This window comes from Betta splendens, chromosome 6 (genome assembly GCF_900634795.4).
Source record: "Betta splendens chromosome 6, fBetSpl5.4, whole genome shotgun sequence".
Lineage (NCBI taxonomy): Eukaryota > Metazoa > Chordata > Actinopteri > Anabantiformes > Osphronemidae > Betta > Betta splendens.
Genome location: NC_040886.2, coordinates 7,919,676 through 7,944,611, shown reverse-complemented (window position 1 = coordinate 7,944,611; position 24,936 = coordinate 7,919,676). Strand labels below are relative to the sequence as shown.

At 50.6% G+C, this 24,936-nt stretch overlaps 1 protein-coding gene across 7 annotated transcripts in view; it reads right to left on the bottom strand.

Annotated features, from left to right (window-relative positions):
* Positions 1-160: 160 nt before the first annotated feature.
* Positions 161-24,936, bottom strand: part of fgd4a (FYVE, RhoGEF and PH domain containing 4a) — a 29,566-nt gene continuing 4,790 nt past the window's right edge. For 4 of the 7 annotated variants that reach the window (XM_029152887.3, XM_055509928.1, XM_029152886.2 and 1 more), the window contains exons 2-18: positions 14,031-14,114; positions 8,708-8,863; positions 8,085-8,310; positions 5,998-6,400; positions 4,817-4,906; positions 4,571-4,716; positions 4,334-4,490; positions 4,111-4,249; positions 3,970-4,028; positions 3,733-3,879; positions 3,262-3,434; positions 3,155-3,185; positions 2,979-3,059; positions 2,759-2,884; positions 2,539-2,676; positions 2,322-2,465; positions 161-2,246 (exon numbers count right to left, since the gene is read on the bottom strand). In XM_029152887.3, coding sequence (XP_029008720.1) covers positions 1,989-2,246; positions 2,322-2,465; positions 2,539-2,676; positions 2,759-2,884; positions 2,979-3,059; positions 3,155-3,185; positions 3,262-3,434; positions 3,733-3,879; positions 3,970-4,028; positions 4,111-4,249; positions 4,334-4,490; positions 4,571-4,716; positions 4,817-4,906; positions 5,998-6,400; positions 8,085-8,310; positions 8,708-8,863; positions 14,031-14,114 — 2,558 coding nt within the window. In that variant the 3' untranslated portion in view covers positions 161-1,988. Of the gene's footprint in view, positions 2,247-2,321; positions 2,466-2,538; positions 2,677-2,758; positions 2,885-2,978; positions 3,060-3,154; positions 3,186-3,261; positions 3,435-3,732; positions 3,880-3,969; positions 4,029-4,110; positions 4,250-4,333; positions 4,491-4,570; positions 4,717-4,816; positions 4,907-5,997; positions 6,401-8,084; positions 8,311-8,707; positions 8,864-11,670; positions 11,831-12,406; positions 12,459-14,030; positions 14,115-16,564; positions 16,987-24,936 lie in introns of those variants that run through there. The other 3 variants (XM_029152890.3, XM_055509929.1, XM_029152891.3) reach the window with 3 other exon arrangements.

The window sequence follows — 24,936 nt, the reverse complement described above, 5'->3', positions numbered from 1 at the left end:
ACTGGCATGTGTAGTGTGACTCATTGTGAAAATGTTCTTATCAGAAGCAAAACGAGGAACCAAAACAAGACGCTTGTTTGTGGAAGTAGCAATGAGTGTCAGGCTTCTTTTACAGTACACACAAAGTCCTTTAACCACAAACCAACTAGAAGCATGTAAATCATGTTTCATCTTGTTTTATTTCCTTTGAAGGTACACTTTATGCAAGTGTAAAGTGCGCAGATTCTCAGATCTGGGGAAAGGGGATCATAGGACATAAATATCTGCATATACATTCAGATCCTACAGACAGAGGTTTTGTGCTCTTATTCTTTTTTTATTATTATTTAAATACTGAGCAGAGGAAAGACTTCAGGGTGAGACTGGGGTGAGCACCAGAATTGAGCACAGGGAGAACTCGCAGCCATGTAACGAAACATGCTCACTGAAAAATTTAGGCACATTTCCCCCCAAATACACACTTGCACATACACACAGCGTCCATCCACTGACTGGCCGTTCACACTGAAGACTCCACCAGCATCTCCCAAACAAGTCAGCTGCACTAACAGCACTTTGTGGATAACGTGGGAACAAATATGTGCTGCTCGCACCTCATGTTCAATTCTCTATAAATTAATTAATTTTAAATAATAAAATTAATTAATTTTAAATAAAATTAATTACAGCATTAAAACATACATTTACACTTCTCACAACATGCTTGCGATATCTGCCATCCGAATAAAAACCTGCCATACAAATATGATGAGGATCTCAACCTAGACCATCACTTATCCTTTGTTTATGATCATAACAGATTACACAGTTGCAATATGTGGGCAATAGCAATGTATGAAAAACACAGACCTACGTAGAAACCAGATAGAGCATTTGCTTTACTGTTTCCACAGTATTGACACTTATGGGAACACTGACTGACACCTAGACTTATTTATTGTAATGCTTGAGCTGTGACCAATTTAAGGTATTTTCTCTTTCTAAGTGACGTGTAAGTTATCGGACAGATGAAAAAAAGTAAAACCATCTAGATGCATTGTGGGTAATGTAGGACCCGGACTTTCATGTTTCAATGTACGAACTACACACTGTCCTTTTCATCGATTGACGTTCAGCTTTTTATTTGCCCTCAGCCTGCTGTTATACCAACACCTCCTAGTTCTCGAGACTCGGAAATACCCCAACAGTCAATGAGCAATGTTGATTGACAGGGACATTATGACAAGAACGCAACTATGCAAGTTCATTTGTCAGGTATTCGACAAACTACATGAGCCAAATAAAAACAAAAGGTTTACGTCATTTATAAAAGGTGCATTGTCATTGCAATACAACAAAACACACGTTCTCCCTCGTTCCGTGGTCCGTCTGCAGCAAAACATGTGCAAATTCATAGAAAACCTAGAGAAAAACCAAAGAACAGGTGCATCTAAGAGCAAAGCCGAGGAGAGACCAGCCAGCGTTTGATCAATCTCTGTCATTTTCCCGTTTTATCATCCTCTTGAGCAAAAACATGGGGGAAATACTATGAAGACGTGTTTTCTGTATTACAGAACAAAACAAAATCCAGGCTGATTTTTGTACATTAAAAACAACAGTTCCTTTGAAAAACAAACCAGTAAAACATTTATTCTGTACAAGTTACAGCACCAGCAGAATGCTCTTTTTGCTCAGATCCCTTAAAGGACACCATGAGTTTGTAAAGGTCCGATGGCTCAGGCAGAGTTGACAGAGGGACTTAAAGGGAAGTCAATGAGTCCTGAGGCCCCTCTGCTCTAGTGTTGATTGTAGCAACGTGTCCTCCAGCGCGGCCCGAGCAGTGAATCATCGATTCCTGCGTGGTGCCACCAGGCGATTCCAGAAGAAAAGTGGGGAACGGTGACAGGAAGAGCAGCTTATCCAGCACATATCGTCCTAAAGGTCCCAGGACAGCGACGCGGGAGGGGGTTCTTGACGTACGCGTCCCTTCTTCTAGCATGTTCGCACACCTATGTGGCGTCGGCAGCCACTTCCTGCGTGTTGTTGTTGTCCGCGATGCTTGCGTTGCTGCCGTTGGCGTGCGGGCGCTCGGGCACCTCCCCCGTCACCGCCACTCGAATGACCTTCAGCCAGCGCTGCTTCAGCTCCTCGGATTCAGCGGCGAAGTTGTGGACGAACTTGGACTGGGAGAGGCGGAAGCTGCACGGGGGGTCCGTGTCCTCCACGGAGTAACCCAGCAGGGGGACGGTGGACTGGGCCTTCACGTCCTGAGGGGGCAGAACGCGGGCGTCAACATGGACCCCCTCACGTGAACCAACGCATTTTCCGGCCCGGGCCTTTACCTGAGGGGCTCCGTACAGGTAGAGCACCACGCCCTCCTTCTCGGGGATCACGCACCACATCCTCTGCCACGGCTTGTTCTTCTCGCTGCAGTACTGCAGGAAGCCGCAGATGATGCTGCTGTCCGCGAACTGCGCCGCCTCGATCTGCTCGGGGAGAAGCGGCCACGCGTCAGGCCCCCTGCTGGTCGGCGTGTGCGAGTGCAGACGCGCCACTCACCTCTAGGATGCCCTTCTTCTTGCCCCCGGTCACCGTTTTTCCGTTCAGACATTGGAAGCAGTTCTTGCACACTCTGTTGGTCTTGTGGGCCTCGTATTCGAGGGTCACCTTGTAGTCCGAGCATTTCCAGCACACCACCTGTGGGACCAAGGGAAGAGACGCTGCGTTTGTCCCCCGCCCGCCTGCCGTATCACCACACAACAACGCGCCGGCCGCTTACGTGGCCGCAGGCTCTGCAGTGGTGCCGCCGCCGCGTCACCGCGTTGAAAGGCTCCTGGCACCTCATGCACATCGTCACCTCGTTGTCGCGGATCCACTTTGGGGCGCGCTTGCCCAGCTCTGCTTTCTGCACGGGAAAAGCAGGAACACGCTCAGCACAACAGCACCACCACCACGACGGCGCCAGGAGCGAACGGGCCGCGAGAACGAGTGACACCGACCGACACTTCCTCCACGTCCTTCAAGGCGTTCTTGAATGACTCATTCTTTTGCTGGAAGATGCTGATGGTTTCCTGGAACGCCTGAAAGTTGAAGAGCAACTGTGAGTTCAAGCAGAGCAGGATGCTTTGGTCACATGAGTACGCGGAACAAGGCGTCAGTCGTTGCGAGCACGTACCTTAATCCAGTCGGCTTTGTCTTGCTCTGAGCTGAGGGGACAAACCAACAGTAAATTCCAGAGCTGGGATATTTCTGTAGGGCTAAAACTAACTGCGGCGCTCGTACCTGGCTTGCAGCTCCAGTGTCCTCTCCTTTCCCGACACTTGGAAGGTGTGAGGGTAGTCGTCGTTGCTCGTCTCCAGCACCTTCATGCCGTCGATGCCGATACGCGTCCGCACCGTGTACTTGGGCCCGCCGAGGCTGAACTTGGGCACGCAGTACAGCAGCATGTCGTTGAACTGAAACAGAGACCGGGTGGTAAACGCGACGTTAGCATCTGCACCAGCGCCCAATTACGCTGGTGGGAGACATTTTGTCTGCAGCTAATAAGAAACAGCCAGGACATAATCACATCACCTGGCAGTCTCAGTAAGCGAGAGGTTCCTCCATGTGCCCCCCGTGTGCCTTCACACAGCGGGGGGCCTGGCACCGAATGATTCACTTGTTTCAATTGGCTTGTGCAGACAACGTCTGGTCTCAGCACGTTTCCCTCATTAGACGGGAAAACACTCCCCCTCGCTCGAATCTGTCTCTCACCAGGAAGAGGTATCGCTCCATGGCCGAGGTGTTCCTGGCCGCCAGCTTCAGGATGTGGCCTTCCTTGATGAACTCGTTGGAGGGGTTGACGATGTCCTCCTCCTCGCCCAGCATCTCGTAGATCTCTATCACTTTCTTCAGGTTCTCCTAAACAAGGAGGAAGTCGTTCACACTCCCGAGGCGACTCTCGCTCGCGCACATCTGTTGAAACGGGTTTTTTAAGGCGTCTGCACTCACGGTTTTCCGTATGGCGGAGTTGGAGTGCGTCGCTGCGGTGGCGATGTATTCGAGCGATTCTAGGGGGGGGGGGGTTGTTAGCGTTAGTAACCACCGAACCTGAAAACGTTGCACGCGAGACATTTGGAACGCGTCACTTACTCTCTGCGTCTCGCCGATCGGGCGCGTCCTGAGGTAGCTTCTTCAGATAGTCCTTCAGCAGCATCTCGTATCGAGGGACCCTCTGCACCGGCTCCAGCATGTGATGCTGAAGCGTCAGGCAGCCGCAGATCTCCTGACTCTGTCCAGACGCAAGCAGAAGAAAGCTGGAGCTTAGACGCGAGCCACGCGCCGCCAACCCGCTTCACCGCCAGACCGCACCAACCTGTATGTCCTGAATGATACTCTTGAACTGAGGCGAGCGCTCCGTCCAGTGTTTCAACAGCTCCATCGCGTTGTCGAAATTCTTCACATACTCCGCGTACATCTTGAGAAAGGGCGTTAGTTTCTGCAGGATGTCCCCGATGCGGGGGTTGGACTGCCTGCAGGGACGGAGAGCGCTACGCTAATCAAAACGGCTCAATCGTGATAGTTTATTTTGGGTGCTTGGGGTGAACGGTACCATTGTTCCATGCGTTTCTCCAAATCAGGCAGCAGAAACCCGCTGTGGAAGGCGTAGATGGAGGAGGTGTTGGAGAAGATGTGCTTCAGTACGTCCGCGGGGAACGTCCCCTTGGTGGCCTCCTCCGTTAGCTTAGCACAGAAAACCTGCGGAGACGCATGCAACACGGGTGCCGTGAGCCACGAACATCCCCGCGCACGTTGACCTGCAGGGTTCCCTCTGTTCCTTGGCTCCTCGGTGCCTCACCTGGTCCAGCAGATGCAGCCTGGCCACGTAGGCCTTCTCCGTCTGCAGCAGCTCGTTGGCGATCTTAAACAGCTTCTCCTCGTTCGTCTCCTGAAGGGCGGAAGAAAGCGGCGTCATCCCGATTTTCATTTCGTTCCCGATTTGCATGCGCGTGATCCGATTCTTAGCGTTTCAACATGCGTGACTCTGCGTTCTTATTCTCACACTGCTGTCATTTTAAAGTATTGCTTCCGATCCCTCCCTTAACGCTTGTTTACTTGAGCTTCTTGTGGTTTGTTAAAATAGCCAACGCTTCAAAAGAAGCTGCACGGCCCAGTGTTGGAGCGCGTGTCCCAGCATGCAACTATTATTTGCGTGCATTGTTAACATGGTGTCGCACGGGGCCCTCGGATCAGGAAATGAAAACACGAAGGAAGGGAAATGACACCAAACCAGACGAAGGCAGAACAATGTCCAGCAGAGGCCAGTTGTTACAGCAGACAAGCCTCAGACAAGACAAGGCAACACTATGCATGACCACAAGGAAGCAGTTCTTCCTATAGATTCATGATCCATGCAGTCAATTACCTGTGGATTATTTCCAATTAATGCCACCCAAAATCTCTTTATACTACATTTACATCTTGGTGAATCTATTTTGAGATTTTGTATTTTAAATATTTTATAGCCTCTTCTCTCCTCTCAACTTTTCCGTTCCTCTTCTGTATCACCCACAAAGCCTCAGATGCACCTCATGACCTTTTACAGGGGCCTGTTTGCTATTTTAGAAGCATTATTACATCATATTATTAGCCAACTAATAGTAACTCGATCTTCGAATCCAAGCTGACATGATGACAGTAAACTGGATGTGGATTAGAAACACGTCCACCACATAAACCATTAATAGTCAAAGTTCAGCCTCACTGCACTGATTCTCCGCATTTGATGCAAAGCAGGACTTTGCTCATCCGGGTGTGAAAATCACAGGCACATAGAATGCACCATAACCCAAACGGTGCATAGGTTGAGCTCAGGCACTCAGCATCCGTTCAGCCTCGACAGAAAGCAACCTGCTGCGATTGGAGGAGCAGCTGAGACAACTTAGCTCGACTCAAGTGCTGATTATCCTAATCCGACTGCAGCCAGAACAGGACGCCGGAGGCAGAGTGGATCTGAAGGCTCAGCAGACGTGCGCCTACCTTGTGCTCTGTGCTGCCTTCTTCATGCTTGGTCTCCGCCTCCGTCTCGGTCTTGCTCTCGCTGTCCACAGAGTCCGTGAGGCCTCCTGAGCCCATTCCGTCCGTGTGCGGAGGTGAATGGTCCTCACGCCGCTCCATGCCCCCGTCCCCCGCGTCTCCATTTACCAGCTCGGCCGTCTGGTCGTTCGTCTCCGCTCGCTCTGTGCCCTGCTCCATCTGCACTAGCACCCCGTTGGCCGCGGGCCTGCGCTCATCCTGCTCCGGCGCCGCCGGCGCCGAGGAGTGGTTCTCCTGGATCCTGCCGGCGTCCGCCTGCCTCCCGTTGGGGCGGGGAGCCGGGCCGCAGCCGCTCGGCTTGACGGTGTTCCTGAGCGGCGACTCGTCTCGCTTGCTCTCTGTGTTGCTGGAGGAACAGAGGAGAGCACAGAGGAGGAAGTCAGCCGGTCGCCAATAACCCCCCACAACAAAAAAAAAAAGAAAAAAGGATTAAAAAGCGAAGGATTACGGGCTAGATGCTCCAGTCAGCAAGTTGCCCAGGGAGCGCGAGACACAACAGTCCGCACAGAGCTGTCGCACGTGAGCGCGAGAGTTAAAAATAAAACTGTGGAGATGCAAAACCGCCCTCTGCCTTATGAGGCTGCTGAGAGCTGCTGTAATGAACAGGAAGTGCGTGTGTGTGTGTGTGTGTGTGTGTGTGTGTGTGTGCGCAGAGGAGGAACAGAGGTGCAGTAATGAGGAAGACAGGAGGAGGGATTCAGCAGTGCCCCCAGGAGACAGATGCTGTCCTACTTCCACACACACACACGCGCACACGGACACACACACGGACACACACACGGACACACACACACACATGCATCTTTCAGCAGTAAATCCAGCTGTTTTCCAGAAAATCAACAACCTGTTCAGACTTGGGCATAACTACTGTAAGTCTGACTCCGGTAACCCGACACTAAGGACCCGAGAGGCATCACACCAGCAGGTGACGTTCGGCCCTAGTGACTGTTGTGCTGAATGTTTCTGTCCTGTTGAAACAGGAAGTGTGTATAAATAGAGGAACAACAGGCTGGTGAAACACTTCTCGGATGAATCACTTCTGGGCCGTCGGCCACCTGAGGCTCTGACGTGAAACAGTATCACGTCCCACTCAGGAAGGCGGAATAGTACTGCGATTAGAAGGCGATAGACTTTCAGCCCTTTGCAGCTGGAACACACACACACACACACACACACACACACACACACACACACACACACACACACACACACACACACACACACACAGCGTGGCGTGTGGGTGTAAACACAGCGGTTCCTCTTTGTATGTAAATAACTATGTGAAGTGTTCCATTACACGACGCGTCTCTCAAACAGGCCGCACGCAGGAACAATCAAGAGCCGCGGAGGCGTCTTCGTGGCAGCGTGGTGTCACGCGGACCAGATCAGTATCTTAGCGGGCGAATTCCGGCCTCGTTGGCGTCTTTCTGCTCCGCGGACCCCGTAGCCCTGCAGATCCACCTGCCGGCGCCGACGCCGCTCGCACGCACGCACAGGTGTGAGTAACAGAACGGCAGAGCGGTGATTCTGAGCCCATTTACTACAGAACAGTCACAAAAAGGCAGAGCGTGGATCAGCACGAGTGGCAACCGATAACTACGGGTCCACTGGTACAGACGCTGATATCAAACGGCTCCTACCTCACCCTCTGGGCTTCTTGTCAGCAACGAGGAGCTGCGTTTAAATCTCCCTTCATCCTCCAGTAACGCTGGGCTTGAAGCGCAGGCTAATCCGCAGAGCGCCCGTCTGAGTTACTACCAGTGACTCAAGGCCGACGGCTTTAGAATCAACAGCCTCCCGCTTTTCCTTTTCTAAGACGTGTTCGGAAGGACCAGGTCACCGAGGTCGTTTCAATGCAACGGCTATGAAGTGAATTGACCAAGAGGCCTTTCAAAGACACGGCGGTGATTTGAATGTGCAAAGCCACTTTCACTGAGTCCGACTGAACAGATGGAGCTAAAGCTCCCCCTCCCGCGCGTCGCCTCTAGTCCCGTCACAGCATCTGAGACCAGAGAGAGTCCGGCTCCTACCTGTTTCCCTCAAAGCGGCTGATGAGGTCTGACACTTTCGACTGCTTCTCCCTCAGCCTCTCGCGGTTCACAGCTCCCTTTCCCGCGCCTCCTCCTCCTCCTGTTCCTCCCCCCCTTCCTCCGCCTCCCTCCTCCATGCTGGACGCGGGCGGTGGCTTCTGGAGGTGGCCCAGTGGGGGCGGCAGCTCCGTCACGGGGCTCTGGAGATGCGGCGGCTTTGGAGGCACTGGAGAGAGCAAGATCGGACACTGAGTTTCTGCTTAGGGAGAATTCAGCTGCATTTCCTATTGTAGACGGTAGGGGGTGCTGTGTGCTCTACAAACTGACAGTGATTCAAATTAAAACTGTCATTTTTACAGTTAGAGGGACTAGTTTGACTTTTTTAGTGGATGATCCCGTCTTTACAACAGCAGAAAGTCTGGATCTCTGTCTCTGTCTTATCTGTGTAGGATCTTAAATAATCTAAAATAAAAAGGTCAGGGTTCGCTGATCCAGTTTACATAACTAAGGTCAGGTTGTGACTAAACGTGGGAGGAGGATCCGTCCGATCCGGCTGGTGTTGTGACACCTCCGCTCTCCCACCGCGCAGCGTTGTGTTGCTGTTGTGACTCGCTATCGCGCACCTTGTGGTTTACTCGGAAGCCGCGGCCTGTTGCCGGGGCCTCTTCCATTGACCCCTCCCCTGCTCTTGCTTGCCGCTCCGCCACCGCCCGCCCGCCTCAGACACTCCTGCACGCTGGGCGGCCCTTTGCGCTCGCTCGCCGGGCTGCTGCCTAGAGCTGCAGGACACAGAGAGAAAACACCTTAATCAGAGCCAGATCCCTTCAAATGGTGAAGCGTCACTCTCACTGTGTGGAATTAAGCCTGGTATAAAACATGATCGTATCACGATGCTACTGTACTGAAGTCAGGAAGGCAAAGTGTTTGATCTCTGTCTGTTACTATTAGAAAGTCCTTTTGCTCTTTAGGCTTCCTCTTCAGTTTCCTCCTAGACAGATGATGCATCACGATCGGATGAGAGCATTTGCATATCACAGATGCAGCTGCCAAATATACAGTCTTCAGATTCATAGAGACTCTACATGTGCAGGGATTCAGCTAAATGCACCTTAAAGCGCAAATGGAGTTATTGATTTACTTCATGACTTCTAGAAGTAATACTAAATAAAAAACAGGTTTTTAATTTGAGGTAATAAAATGAAGCTGAAGCCTCCTAATGGATTCTGGGCCACAGTACTCGAATTCACAGTCAAGGTTGCATGTTAATTCGACGTTTTGCAGCCTTGTTTCAGAGGCTTGTTTATTCAAGATATTCAAGGCCTTAAGGATCAGTGTTTTCTTCTTCGAAACTCTCATGAGGTTCAGTGGTTCTACACAGCCACAGAATATTTATATCAAAAAAAACGTGTGCTAGTTGAACGGCTGTGGGCTAAATTTTAAAGAGTGTCAGACAGTTCAGTTCAGTTGATCCAGCTGATGAGCACCAGTGTTTACGGAAGTACAAATCTAGCTCTGACCTCTCTCTCTTTCACACACACACACACACACACACACACACACACACACACACACACACACACACACACACACACACACACACACACACACACACACACACACACACACACACACACACACACACACACAGCGTGGAGGAATCTACGTACAGTGGCTCAGACAGATTAAGTGAGCGTAATCAAATCCCTGAAGGTTGACTAGATCGTGCAGATTTTTACTTTCAGGTGAGCGCGTTCTTCTTTTATTTCTAAAGAACCCACAGTTTGGTCCCGTTTGATGCCAATATGGAAAAAGAGAATCCTTATCCATTTACTGTAAATTAGGAGAGGATAGGTCACCTGCTCTCTTTTAGTCCACAAATAGCTGTAACTGCTAATTCTGGCTCTCATTATAATTAAAACGGCCTAGTTTTCATACAGAATGGCCGGACACACGGACGGAGGCCTTGAAGACGAAACAGCGGCTGAAAGATGCACTGCAGAGAGAGTTTATAGAAAAAGAGCGAGACAAAAAAACCCCACAGAACCATAGAGTCACAGATGCTATTTTCAACAAGCCAACCGTAATTAAAGACAACAGCCAGAGCAACTGTCTGAGCATCGGTCCCACGCGGCGCACGGGCCGGCCGCCTTTCTAAACATATCCCCGAAGTTACCAATCAATTTGAAAGAGGCGGCCTCAAGAATTTCCCTTGATTATGCGCTTGGCTTCTCGTCGCGGCCACATTAAGACAACCGGTTACAATCCACGTGCATGCAGTTAAAAAGCAGCTGTCTGCCAGCGGATTGGACTGGTGCCGCCTCCCGGGCCTGTTACTGAGCATCTCACCTCTGTGAGACAAAACACATGAGATGTGAACGAAGACACAGGCGGATGAGTGAGGCCTCAGTTAATATCAGATCATTAATTATATGTTAGATTGGTGAAATGCAACCGGTTCTGTTCCAGCAAAATGGGACGAGCTAGTCCTTATTTGAGAGGGAGACGCCCTCACGGGTTTGACGCTTGGAGCAGCTCCTCGTTAGGACTGTGTCGGCGCCGGTGGCACTGAGCTGCGCTCAGTAAACAAGAAGCAGGGACGCTCTGGAGGAGGCTGTGATGTCAGCGGATGCCTGCGTCCTGACTGTAGCTGCTGTACCTCCACGAGCTGCCCCGCGAAGAAACCGAAACTCCGCCGGGGCGCCGCCGCAATCCAGGAAGTGAGCGCTTCACAAGTCAAACCGAGACTTGACCTTTTCCTCTGTCCCCGTCGCCACGGCGACCCGCTTGTCACTGTGCCGTCGGAAGACGCTAAATCTGCGCCGTCCCCAACTTTAAAGGCGCCTGCTTCTGTTTCAGCAAGAAAATAGCAAGCAAACAATTGCCCAGAGTGTGAGAAACGTGCGACGTGCATCAGTCACACTGAAAGAAGAACTGATATAAAAAAAAAACCAATGCTGATTTGCAAAATCCTTGTCGAATAACTTCAGAGAATTGAGAAGAACGCGTCTACTCTCGCCGTATTACCCTTTAAAAGCCGACGTTGCCCAACACTGGCCCCCACAACTTGAAAAACAACACAGGACCAGTATCTGCAGCTCAGTGAGATTCCTTCCCGTCTTCAGCACAGGAACCAACCACAGACCTCAAGTCTGCAGGTGCACCGCAGCTAATCTCCTCCCGGCGAACACCAACGAGTGTAATTACTGTAAGTAACAATCGAGGTATCTCTATCTCTGTCTCCTGAAGCGTCGTCAGCTGATAGCGAGCGCCTCTGACCTCCCTTTGGTCGAAGCGTGTCTGTCGCTACCTGTGAACCCGGCTCAGCTCCAGACCAATGCTGCGCGGGTGCGACTCTCAGACCCGTGTGTTAGAGATCGTTTGGGTGCTTTCTGCAAACACGCGGACGACGTATTATAATTAGACGTCAACTGCCAAATGCAGAACGTGTCAACAAGCAAACGATTATCCATTGTCCAGAAATTAGTTTGCCTTCAATCAGGAAGCACATGTAATGACAACTAGAATTAAAATGACACCAGCTAAAGCTGCACTCGTTAAAGCTAGAAATCCCAGTTAATGAACTCACCCTGTGAGTGAGACCGAGCAGGTCACAGCTGGAGTGGAGAGTCTCTTTGCAGAGGAACCGTGTCTGACCGTGTCTGACTGTGTGTGTGTGAGTGTGTGTGTGTCCCAAGAGTCCTGAGGTTAGGTTCCATGCGATCTTCCCAGGCATCAGCGCCACGCAGTGACTCAGCCCAGCAGGGTCACTCAGATCCTTATGGGACTCCTCCCTCCCTCACTCTGGAACACGCCCTCTATTAAGGTGGATGTTTTCTTAAAACAACAGAGCCACGCTCGATTTCATAATTCATGTTGCGATGATATTTAACAGGACCGACTCTGCAAACAGTGAGATTAAAGAAACGATAGCTGTTACATTAATCGTGGCCCTGCAGCCTGGTGTTCTTATCACCTGTTCTCACGAATCATGTTAAGGGCCAGAGAAAAACACAACGGCGGCAAAGACTACGAGTGCAGGACAGACCTGGTTCCACATAACAGCTGTGACGTCTCTGTGTATCTACCCCGGCATCAGTTAGTGGGATCGATCATTAACAAACACCAGAGTTAAACAGCCCCGAGTGTCACGCACCCGTTCTGTCAGCGCTCGCTGCCCTCCAGATAAAACCCAGAGTCAATAATCTGTCAGTACAAACCGCCAGATGAGAGCTGCACACAGGAAGTAAAACACGTAAGTCTGGATGAATCAACCCAAGACTGAAACAAGAATCAGGCTTTTCATGACCACAAACAACATGTACCTTTAGCAGAAGTCAGCACAGGGAACTGCGACTCCATGTTCTGTCTCTAACCTGCTACAGAGCTGCTCCCTTGTGTCTGAGACAGCCCAGCATAGAGGACTTTAACCCCCCCCCCCCCCCCCACACACACACACACACAGAGCCTAGACAGTTCCGGCGTACAGTAAATATCAGCTTGAGAAATGGGCGTGTGTGTGTGTGTATGTGTGTGGGTGTTTGTTGCCCATTCATGTTCAAACGCAGCCGGGCTCACACATGCACCTGCACGCTCGTGACGTGACCGTCAGCTCAGCAGGATCCAAAGGAATGACAGGCATTAGTTGTCTTTGCCACTCAACCAGTCAGACCGGTAGAATTTTTTACCGATTCTCCAAATTCCTCCCCAGTAAATGTCAGCACTGCGCTAGCTCGGGTCGAAGCCGGTTCCACGTCCCCGACTCGGCCCAGTTCAGACTTTTCTATGCAGAAGCCCTGCAAAGCTTGTGCAACAGCAGCGTTAATGCCCTCACATGCAAGTGTTGCAACAGCAGGTCAACCTCTGCAGCTGCCACTGATCGGCGTCGGCAGAGAGCTGTGACGGAGCTCACATGCTTTCATCAGGGGGCGTCCTTAAAACTCAAACAGTATCAGGGATGAGACAATAAGAATAAAACATAAACGGAAAAGTTCAAGTTTATACTCTGTACATACTGTAAACAGCACTGTGTTGCCATTTGTGGCAGTGATTGAGGTTAGATGTGCGTGCGTGCGTGCGTGTGTGTGACACACATTACTGTTACTGTTGGGCAGGACGGATTAGCCGTTTCACTTCAACCACCCAGACTTTTGTCAGATTAACCCTCGCTCATCCCCTAATCCAAGGGTGAGATTAGAACCCCATTTAAATCTACAGCAGGGGACGAGGGTACGATGGAACATAGTGGTTTTATTTATTTAGGAGAACAAGGCCAATGGTGAGAAGAAAATAGAATAGCAGAGTATAGTAGAGAGGACAGCCAGAGGAAAAGGCAGATGGAAGAGGGTTGAAGAGGAAGAAGGACTTAAAGATGGTGGAAAGAAGAGAGAGAAAATGGGAACACATGAAATACTAGATGAAGCTGAGGGCAAGAGGAAAGTGCTCATTCATCACCAAGACATCCCCTTCACACACACACACACACACACACACACACACACACACACACACACACACACACACACACACACACACACACACACACACACACACACACACACACACACACACACACACACACACACACACACACACACCTATATTCAGAACCTTGCACGTCTTGTCTCTGCATATTCAACTCGTCTTAAATTCGTCTTCACTTCATTGTTGCAAAACTGGACTAAAAATAAGACGTTTAGACGAGAGGCAGAGGCTCGAAGCGCCTGCCTCGATATTTTTTTCAACCACACGCGCTATCCTCCTGTGAATCGGGGGCGATGGTGACGAAGCTTTGCATATTAACACTGCGCGTGGCAGCTCCACCTCTCACGCATCGCCGGGCGACAGCGAGGAAGAGGAGCGACGATGGTCACGCTGCACAGCTTCCGAGTGGAGCAGACGTGTGAGGCAGAACTACGGATGAAGAAGATGAGAGGGTGACGTTCGTACCTGTGGAGCTCTCGATCTTCACCCCCACGCAGGCCTCCTCATCGGGGGTCTTAGCCTGGAAACAGGCGGTGTGGTCTTTCCTGTCTGCAACAACAAAACCCATCATTTAATCGCACTACAAAGCACAGAAGCCGTTTTAACACATCTGCAGCAGGCGCTTCGCGTGTTTGAGTTAGTGATGATGGAGGAAGATGAGGCAGGAGGAAGAGTGCCATCCCTACTTGTTCCCAACCAGCAGCTGAGACAACACATTTAAGCGCGCGTGAGGCCGGTTCTCAAAGCCGACGCACTGGAGCGCTCCTCCGGTAGCGGCGTTTATCAAGATCAGGAGCAGACTGTGTTTGTTTTGAATGAAGGGGAACGTACCGCCCCTCGGAGACAGAAACCCTAATTAGCGCGTCTGTGATATGTAGGGCATCGTCTGAGGGGAGCGCTAACGGCCTTCTCTAAACAGCTTTTTAATATGCACATAAAAGATTAGAGGGAAAATAAAAAGTGCTGTAAAGACGAAGACGGAGCTCACGTGAGCATCAGAGCCTCCGTAACTCAGGCTGATCTAATGCGGAGCATCGGAAACAGACGCACAGCAGCGTAAGTCAGGAGACCATAAGACGAGACGCATGCGAGATTCCTGCTCCCCAGAGGATCGATCAGTCCAGTCAGCACCTGACTTTACATCCGATGCGTCTTCATCTATTGCCACAAAAACACACAGTGAGGTTCCCACTGAGTCACATCTGCTGTTGTGGGTGCACCTTCTTGCTTCCATGACAGTTCTCAGTCTGTTGCATGATTACGTTTAGCTCAGACTCAACCTTTTTAAGTCACGATGACCATCGTGAACTCACAACTCTGTTGTTTGTTGTCAGTGTTTGCTTTTCTTTTCTGTCTTTACTTTCCACTCAGCCTGAGCGGTCGGCACCTTGAGCCTGGTTCTGCTGGTTTCTCCTATTAAACAGGGTCTTTCTTCTCTGTCACGCAGTACTTGCTTGACTGTTTTGGGTTTGGGAGCTACAGAAATCGCAAAAATCCAAAAGAAAAATATTCTGATTGTGACTAAATTATAGAAAAACGCTTTCCAACAAAACAATATTGGTTTTATTTTAATATACGATCTGTCTGGAAAGAGTAAATTATGTGATCAAATTGAGAAGTTCTTTGTTCCACAAAAGGACAAAAAACTAAACCAGTGCCCAAGAGATATGACATAATGGAGCATGTATAATGACACATAACAGAAAAGTGGACAAACCCAGCATGGGGCTGAGCAAACAGTCGAGAGGAGGAGCAGAGGACTGTGTGTGTGTGTGTGTGTGTGTGTGTGTGTATGTGTGTGTGTGTGTAGTGGGGGGTTAAATATCCTGGCTCAGGGATTAAAGGAGGGCTTTCTCCACCCACCATCTGGATGCTTTATTACAGGCCGGCCTGCTGTTCGCGCGTACACACACACACACACACACACACACACACACACACACACACACACACACACACACACACACACACACACACACACACACACACACACACACACACACACACACACACACACACACTTTCTGGGTACATAGGTTGAACCCATATTTTGTTACACAAGTTCAACACATGTAAGCAGCTTAAGAAAAGCACGATCAGACGGTTCTAACGACCCCACGAGCGAACACTTAATCGTGTGATCAGAGTCATCACACGCCTATTGTCCCCTGACGTGGGGGAGGTGTCAGCACCAAAGACAGACACACACTCGAAGACAAACCCCCACACAGAGTCTACAGGTCCGGGTTCTTAGCCTGAGCCCAGTCTTCCTCCTTCCCTGTGTTGCTTCCTGTTTCTTACGGTACTTTTACCACAGATGAAAGAGAAACTGTAAGAAATCGACTTAATCTCCAAGTCTGGGTTATTGGTGGAAAGGACGTTAGGAACTGATGTCATGATGTGAATGCTGGGAATGGACCTCTGCGCTGATAAAAGCCGTCTTAGCCTTTGCTCTGCGGGTTCAGGTTCAGGTGCGCGCCGAACAGCTTCGTCAGCCTTTTTTTTTTTTTTTTTTACAGCCGGTGCTGTACAGATAACCAGATAACCTCAGCAAAGCCCCGCTCAGCAGAAGCAGCTCGAGGCAGTTCATAGCAAAGCCAAAAACATGGGAACAACCCGGTGGAGCACGGACTGGAACAAGAACGGCAACCGAATCAACCAGGAAACCCGTCAAAGGTCCAAATTACTCAACTGTGCTCCCGTTTCCTCCAATCCAAAATCAAAACAAGACCACGGTTACATCATCGAACACAGAAACGAACACAGGAGCGTGTGTGAGCCAGGTGGACATTTGGATGAGGAGGACTTTACCTTTAACACAGTACAGACGTCATTCAGTCAGTCTCAGTCTCAGCAAACTGCTCGCGTGCTTCGGATGTTTCTAAGGTGACTGTGACAACTATGAGTGTCTAGTTTAGTGGCGAGTTTGTGTCATAACCTGCGTCTCCTCCGGGACGTTCAACAGCAACACAACAACAACAACAACACAGCCACAGTACCTGGCAGCACTCCTCTCCAGTACAGCTGGATTCTCCCCGTCCTGTCACCCACTCGTTTCATCTTGGGAAAATTCCACTCCGCTCCTTGGCGCTTCAATGCCGTCTGAAGCCGGCGCGTATTTACTCATCAAACCCTTGAAGCACCTGCTCCGTCACCCAGCAAACCGGTTCCTCGGAAAACAGAGTCGCCGGGCGAGGGAGCGAATCGGCAGCGAGGGAAGGAGGAGAGAGGTCGCGCTCGGCAGCTGCCGCGACGAGGGTTTTTGAGGGCTGGCGGGCGATCGAGGCCACAGAAAGGGGGGAGAGAAACACACCATCAGTGTGTTTACGCACAATAACCAATATAAAGCATATAGTCCACTATAATTAGCCACATTCTCGCTCATTTAAAGCCAAATTTAAAGATATTCTGCTTCCTGACACCCTGCAGCAGAAAATGAATGAAATGAATCCCAGAGGTGGGTCTGCTCCCATCGTCATCATCAGCAGGAGCAGATTTCATTATGAAAAGCTCTGCTTCTGCTCACAAGAACGCGAGGACGCAACGTCAGCTCGCTGAACTCGCTGCTCAATATGCAACTCATAAATAATGGAGCGAGCGAGCGAGCGGGACGTATTAATATGCCAAGTCACTCCCCTTTAATCACGGCGAGGCTGGCGATAATGTGTGTCTGAGGCGTCTGAAGCGACTTGGCCACTGAACGAGACCAGATGCGTCTGTCTCCGCTTCTCTTTACATAACGGTCAATTACCAGAGAGTTATGGGTCTCTGTCACAAACATAATAGAGTGGAGATTAAAAGACTCCGTGAAGCCTTTATGTGGTCAAGGCAACCAGATGAGACCCCTCGTCTCCGGCTCACGGAGCCAAAACCTGAATTCACCGATTAGCTGTTTACATGGACAATAAGTCAATCAGTCATATGAATCCGTTTCCTCTCGCGTTTCACTCTGCTTCTGTTCTTCGGCAGCTCCTGAAGGAGGCAGCGCTTTGCCGTTTAGCCGCTTATTGTTTCCCTGTGTTCACCGGCTTGTCGCGAACACGCTGCGTTCGCCATTTGGTGCTGGCCAGTGGAAAAATGTCAGCGCCTTTCCTTTAAACGCGTGTCCCTCCTGCTGCTGCTGGAGCTGGATGAAATGAAGCACGCCACTTTTGTGGTGTGAAACCATATTAATGAGCTCAAAAAGGTGCCGGGAGCTCTAATTATCTGCAGGTTTATACCTCATCGTGCACCGGGCCGCATCTTTTCAGTTGCTCTTAACTAGTTTTTTTAAAATACTTAATCTTGGTTTTTAAACGGCACCATTAGGTCCACAACATACAAACCACCAGAGCGTCATAAACTACATGTTCCGACTGTTCCTCCGCCGACTTGACGCCGTGTGCAGATGTGATCCGTGTCCTCGCGGGTTCCCAGCGTGGACGCAGCATGTGGGGACAAGCTTTTAGCGCCGTCAGAACACGCTCCCTGACCCACGGCTAACGAGGGCAGGCCAAGTGGGCCCCAACGGAAGCCCCCCACCCGCCACCCCGTTTCCTGTCCACACATCAGAGACGAAGAAAGGGGCTTCCGCGTAAAAATATTAACAATAGCGGAGGAAAGATGCTGACGAGGCCACAGCAGCATCCACATCAAACTAACAGTGTCGAGACAGTGACAGTCACTGTGAGAGAGATCAATTGTTGGAGCGAGTGCGTGAGATAACACTGACAGAGAACAGTCCCCCCCCCCCCTCCTTCTTCACTGTCAGCCTGTTGTCTCTCTTTATCTTCACCTTCTTTGTCCCTGCACTTCCTCTATTTGCTCCAGCCCTCTGTGACCTGCCCTTCTACCTTGGAGCCCAGATCACAGCTGCCGGGCAGCAACTCCCAAGTGTGTCAATCAATAGCCTGTCACCGCGTCCGCCCGGGCGCCGGTGGATGAGCCACGGTGCTCATTCACGCTGTGATAAGACCGAGCCAAATGGATGTGAAATGTCTGACAGATGAGGCGATGATACGCGATAAGTGACCTCTACCGGCCACGAAAGACCATCACTCTGTCTGTGTGTGAGATGAAAAAGCATCAGCATGCGTCTCTAAAAACTAATAAAGCCCAGCAAAGCAGCTGTAGTCTCATATTTGTGTTAATGCAGTGAGGTGGAACCCTGCAGAGGCACATGCCCCGGGGGGGTGATCCTTCCTACGAGCCTGCTGTTGTTTCCACTCGGTGCCCGTGCACTTTCAAGCAAAATGTTTACAGAAATAACCATTTGAATTTCCATCGACTCGGCAAAAGCCACTTCCTGAGGGTCAAAATATAGAAATATAGCCCCCTCTCCGAGAATAACCCCATGAGAAATTCTCACAAACTGTCACTGTTGGGTCACGTGACGCTCATCTGGCTGCGACGCGCTGACGCAGTCACAACGGAGGCCTTGTGCAACGGAGGAGGGGCGTTTTCTGAAAGGTCACGCTGGATATTTGCTATTTGCAGATTTTCTTTTTTAACTGTCATGCAAAGAGTCCGAATGAATGACAAGGTGATCCTACTGTTCATCCTGAACCTGATCGCCGATTGAGGCTCTGCAGAGAGGCCTGTTCTGGACCACAAGGGCAAAAGTGCAATGGACGGTTTTAATCACAAGCACAGCACACAGTTACATAACAGTAGATTGGAAGCATGGTATAAAGGAACTGCTGTTATAGGTTAAGTTAACCACTAGTTTGTCCTTTGAATTTAGGGAAGTCCACTAGCCAACAGCTTCAAACATGTTGATCGTCACCATCACTTTGAATAAATAATTTAAAATATTACCTGTTTATTTAAGGAACATTTAAACTAAGATACGTTAAAGTTAACGCAGATACACGTCTTATAGTTTCCTTGTTCTTCATTCATATTTGACATATCAAACTCTACAAGGCAAAACAGATTGTTTCATTACTTCCAAACCTAGATCTTAAAGCCAGTGCTCAGCAAATGCAAAATATCCATGTGTTGGATTATAGTTTTGACAGATTCCTTCCCTTTGATCGGTCTTAGATGTGCCTTTCATTCCGCTCCCATTGATCTCCCCCACAGAGGAAACAGTAACCAACAGACCCTCATTATGCTAAACAGATTTCACTCATTGCCTTTCGGATGGAGTAATAAATGCTGAATATGATGCCAATCAAACCGTGTTGTTAAGGACGGCCTCAAACAGCACCATTGTGCTGGGCATGAATGAGCCCTTCTGAGCCGAGGAGCTGCCGGCCGACGGCCCAGAGCTGGAATGCACAGAAAACACCGCATTCCTGAAACCAGGCCCGTAAACGAGCCCGGAGCTAAAGCAGAAATGGAGAGCGAGAGCGGGCACAACAAACACTTAGCATGACAAAAACTTCTGCTTTCACACAACAAGCGTTTTCACCCTTCCTCATTTCTGAACACGTTTGTTAAGTGACACTCTGGCCCACAGCGACATACACTGATCTTCATTGACGTACATGGGTTCTAATCTGCACCCGCCTGATGGAGCCCAGCATCAAACACCATCAGCGTTTCTGGTGCGTGTCTTGAAAGGCTCAGCAGAAAGACGAAACACTGGCTCGCTGTCGGGGCAAAATGGAACGAAGCTTGTTCAGGGCAATGACCAAGCACTTACCAGAGTCAAACTAAGGGCAAGAACGAACAGATAGAGAGCTTCATCATAGTGAAGCTGCAGCACACGTTTGTTCTCGTTCTCCTATTAAAACTACTGATGTATATTTGAGCCTCCTCAATAACAAAGCTTTCCAGGAAGTTCAGAACCTGCCTTGGATTCCAGGATTTGTTCCAGGCACCTCCTTGAGGCCCTACAGGGAGAAAGGCTCTTCACAGAACGTGAGGTTGACATGAACATAGATCTTTGTTTTTCACGTGTTTGGCAATAAAAAGTCCTCAGTACAATGACTTATTGCTGCATTGAATCCTCACTCAGCTGCTGTTCTTTGCTGATGAGAGGAATCATGGATGGAGCGGAGCAAATGCTCCAGCTAAGGTTACATCAGTCATTAAAGGATTACAGCTTGAATGACAAGGTGACTAAGAATCACAATTTTGTTTGTATGAGACTCTCCGTATGAGTCTCTCTCACACACGCACGCGCGCGCACGCACATTTCCCCCCCACAGCTCCGTGCGGACAGCTGAGTCCGATTACGCCAATCATTGCAAACAGAGTTAAGTGAAATCAACAGCAGCGGCAGCCAGTACGTGTGCGCGTGCGCGTGCCAGACCTGCCGATCAGTCGCGCGTATCTCCAGACAGCCAGCAGCAGCAGCAGCAGAGCTGAGCGGCTCAATCAACGGCGCCTTAAGGAAAATTAATAGTCTCCCCCAGCGGCTTGGAGCGCACGCGGACCTTGCACGCACGCGCGCGCGCGCACCGCTGCCACACTCCCCCACAACACCCGTCACAGAGACCCAGGGTTTGTCCGTTGTGATGTGCGCCCCTCCCTTTCGTCAACCGTCACCCTCGGCGGCGTCGACAGAAACGCGACCGGCGGCGCACGTCTCGCCTTTCGGGTGCTCGAACCCAACGCCCTGCAGCCGCATTGTGCGCCGTGCGGATGCGGCGCGTCGCCGCGGACGGAGCTGTGCACTAACCTGAGCAGGGGTTGCGTCCTGCGAGGGCAGCGAGGTGGGGTCCGGGCTGGAAATTAGAATCCACTGGGCTGAGGTGAAAGGACCTCTCCCTCCTCCGCGCTCTGTCACTCGCACTGGCTGCTTCAGGCGTGTGTTAAACCGCTGCCTCACTGCATTGGCTGCATCCTCGCTCTCTCTCTCTCTCTCTCTCTCTGTCGCTCGCTCGCTCTCTCTCTCTCAGTGACAGACCGACTCCCCCTTCCCCTAAATCCTGGCGCTCCTCTCCTCTCTCCTCTCCCCCCTTTCCTCTCTACGTGGAGATAATCACATTCCGGTGGAGACGGGACATACGGTCGGGGAGCAGCCCCGCACCAAAGCCCGCACCAAAGCCCGCTCTGCGTGTGAGTGCCGCATGGACAATCGGCCCCATTGTGCCGAGGGAGGGGGGGCAATGGCCACACTCATCTGTGGCCCTGCTGCTGGTGGCTGTAGCATATAGAGATGGGTGAGTGTGACACAGAGCAGAACAACCCCCCTTCAGGAGGACAGAGGGAGGAGGGGGACACGCCAGGACGCGAGGCATCTAGAGAGAGAGAGAGAGAGATGAGGAATTGATCCGATAGGGCGTTCAAGCCCGAAACAGAGGCTCGATAGAAGCACAGTTACCATTTGTCATCGTCGCCGTGCGCTCTGAGTCCCCGTCTTCCAGGGTTCATATCGGGGAGCACAACGTGGGCTGGAGGTAGTGGAAATGAAATCCACCCACTCAATTCCCATGACAACCAAATCGGTGGCCACGCGCACCCGAGAGGAAGCACGAGGGGCAAATGTTGACGAGGAATAAAAACAGACAGGGCGCAGAAACGAAGGAGACGAGCCCCACGTGTTTGAGATGCACGCAGAACACCTCGTATTAGACTTTCAAATATATTAATACCTTTTAAAAATTTAGCGTCACAACAGTCAGGTCTACGTTAAGCCTCGCGTCTGACTCACAACTCTTGCGCAAACTCCTTTCCAGGAACTAACAGGGTTCTCTTTAGCTTGATGACGGCACGAGTTTTTATTTTTGCACCGGGGTTTTTAACCTGGTTTCATAATAAAACAGTCACGCTCCACACAACGGGAGCGTGCACCGGTGCTGCAGGGGTGGAGTAGGTGCAGCAGCCGCGTCGCTCTCTACGTCTAAGTCTTCTCTTCCTCCTCGTGTCAGCTGACTGCACGTGGAGGAGGCCCGTGCGCTGGCCAGCAGTGGTGCCTAAAACGTAAAAGCGACCCACAAGTGGTCAGAGTGTTACTTTCACAACCCGCGTGAAGGAACGAGCTCGTGTCAGTCAGCGCTGACACCGAGTCAAGACACACACTCTAAAATACTGCGTGTCTGTCTTTTCTAAGCTCATTCTATTCTCCCCTCTGATTGATGAGAAGATGGAGATGAAGTCACAGTCCGTCTCGCCGGCTCTTATTTATCGACGTGCCCCGCTTTTTCTCATCTCACTTCCCAGTTTCTCAGTGTTTTCGCACAGCCGGAAATTCACCGCGGAGCCAGAGACGATCTCTCCAACGATTTAACTGGCCTGGTGTTGTTAACCCTTTAGGAGCTGTGCTCGGTGCGGAGACCAATCAAAGCCGCCACGCAACTCTGGGCCCGCCCACCGGCCGATGCGCCGGGTCCGTGCGGGTCTCATTACGCGCGGGTAATTAGTGACCGCAGGGGAGACGGAGCGGAGCAGTAACCGTTTCCAGACCTCACCGCGTCGCCTCTGCATGTTCTTTGGATCATAGTAGCACAAACTGTGGATTTCACTTCCTGATATTTTTGGCGAAACCCCTGACTTATGTTAACATGAAATTAAACAACCCATGCATCTGATAATGTGGTGGAGTTGAAATCTTAAGATAGAAGCAGTATTTCGGGGCTTAATTAAACGCTGCAGCCACTAACCATCAACCAAGATATATATTGTGTGAAGAAACTCTCTAACGGCGCTAACTGGGTCTGACGCCTTCCCTCGGTCTGTTTTTAGAATAACTGCTAATTAAGTGACAACTAATTAGTGATAACTTGTATTTCCCTCCACGCGGTTGGACCCTGTGATCTACCTGTAAAGGGTGCGGACGCACGCGGTGGAGTCGGCGTCTCCTCACCTGGCTCACGCATGCAACGGGTCCTATTCACGCACAGAGGCTGCGGGGATGAACGAGCGCGGACATCCACGCGTCGACACGCGTCGCATCACACCAGAAGCGGAATGAAAGCGCCGCGCGCACGGATCAGTCCGCCGTCGCACGCTGACAGTGTTAGTTTAAGGAATCCCGTCTAAACCTTAGTCACACGCGCGCGCGCGCGCCCACTCTGCATCGCGTAAGACCAGCCAGACTCTCAGATCAGACTCTCCTCACGTCTCTCAGCGTGAGGTTGCATTGGTTGCAGGGATGACACTAAAACATAGGGCTGGTTTCTGATTTGATATGTATTTCTATTGAATTCCATCAGAAATCTATTTTAAATTCATTCAGCTGTTGGAGCTTCACATTTGCCAAGTCTCCCATCGTCTGCTGAGCTGCGAGGAGACTTGGCGACCTGCAATCTTCAGACAATCTATGCAGTTAATTACAACTGTTTTGGGCGGTGGATGATTCCTGCGCGTGGACTAAGCCTATTAAAGCTCCCAAACCATTAGGTTTCCCAGAAACGCTCGTCATAGCGGCCTTCAGCAAACAGGAGCAGGAGGCCCATAAACTGTGTGGGGTCTCCCTTAAGATCAAGCTGGAAACATACCAGCAGTTATTTCACTCACGATTTGATGATTTGGGTCCATTTTGTTTTCAGACCCACCGTCAAATATGCGCATATATTTTCTTTCTTTCTGGTTTTCTCTGTCTTTCACCACCTTCCTCCCCCCCCCCCCCCCCCCCCCCCCCCCCCCACACACACACACACACACACACACACACACACACACACGGCCCATCTTACACTTTTTCCCACCTCTCTGCTGCTGCATCTGGCGACTCCCTCCCCGTCTCACATCCTCCCGTCACATCCACCCACAGCACCGCTCTGTCACTCCATCCCATCTATCGCCACCCTCCATCTTGTTCTTCCTCGTCACACCTGAAAGGAGCTGCATGCAGCATGGTGCCGGGCCTCTACCCACAGACACAGATTTATGGACCAGCCACACACACACACACACACACGCACACACGCACTCGCACTCGCACACGCACACACACACGATTAATGAAACCCACATCACTCAAAGCGAATGCACACACTCGCACGGCGTCTGAGCCCCCACTGTTTTTACTGACTGCCTCCTCCTCCTCCTCCTCCTCTTCGTCCACCACACACATTATGAAGGTCAATGATGAATGATGGGTTTTGTCTGCAGTCGCACATGTTTACAGAACAAAAAGCTACGAAAACTCAGCGCGTGAGGTACAAAAGCTCATCCTCAGTGTCAGGAGAGGCAGGCGACGACTCGCGTCAGCCCGAATAGTCAGACACACGCAGCATCGCGGTCCCTCCCTGGAAAAACAACAACTTGGTGAAATCAACGCGAGTGTGGATGCTAATGTGACCAGACAATATCCTTTATCCAGACGCTAAATTGATTAAGCAATTAGTTAACAGGGAGTGTTTGAAAGGCATCTCTCACAGGATCCGACTGGATGCTTTGATTATAAACCTTGTCTCCCTCATCTTCCCTGGCAGTAAACACATAGAATGAATCCCACTTGAATTGAATCCACCCTGAATGAAAAATAAGGGTTCAA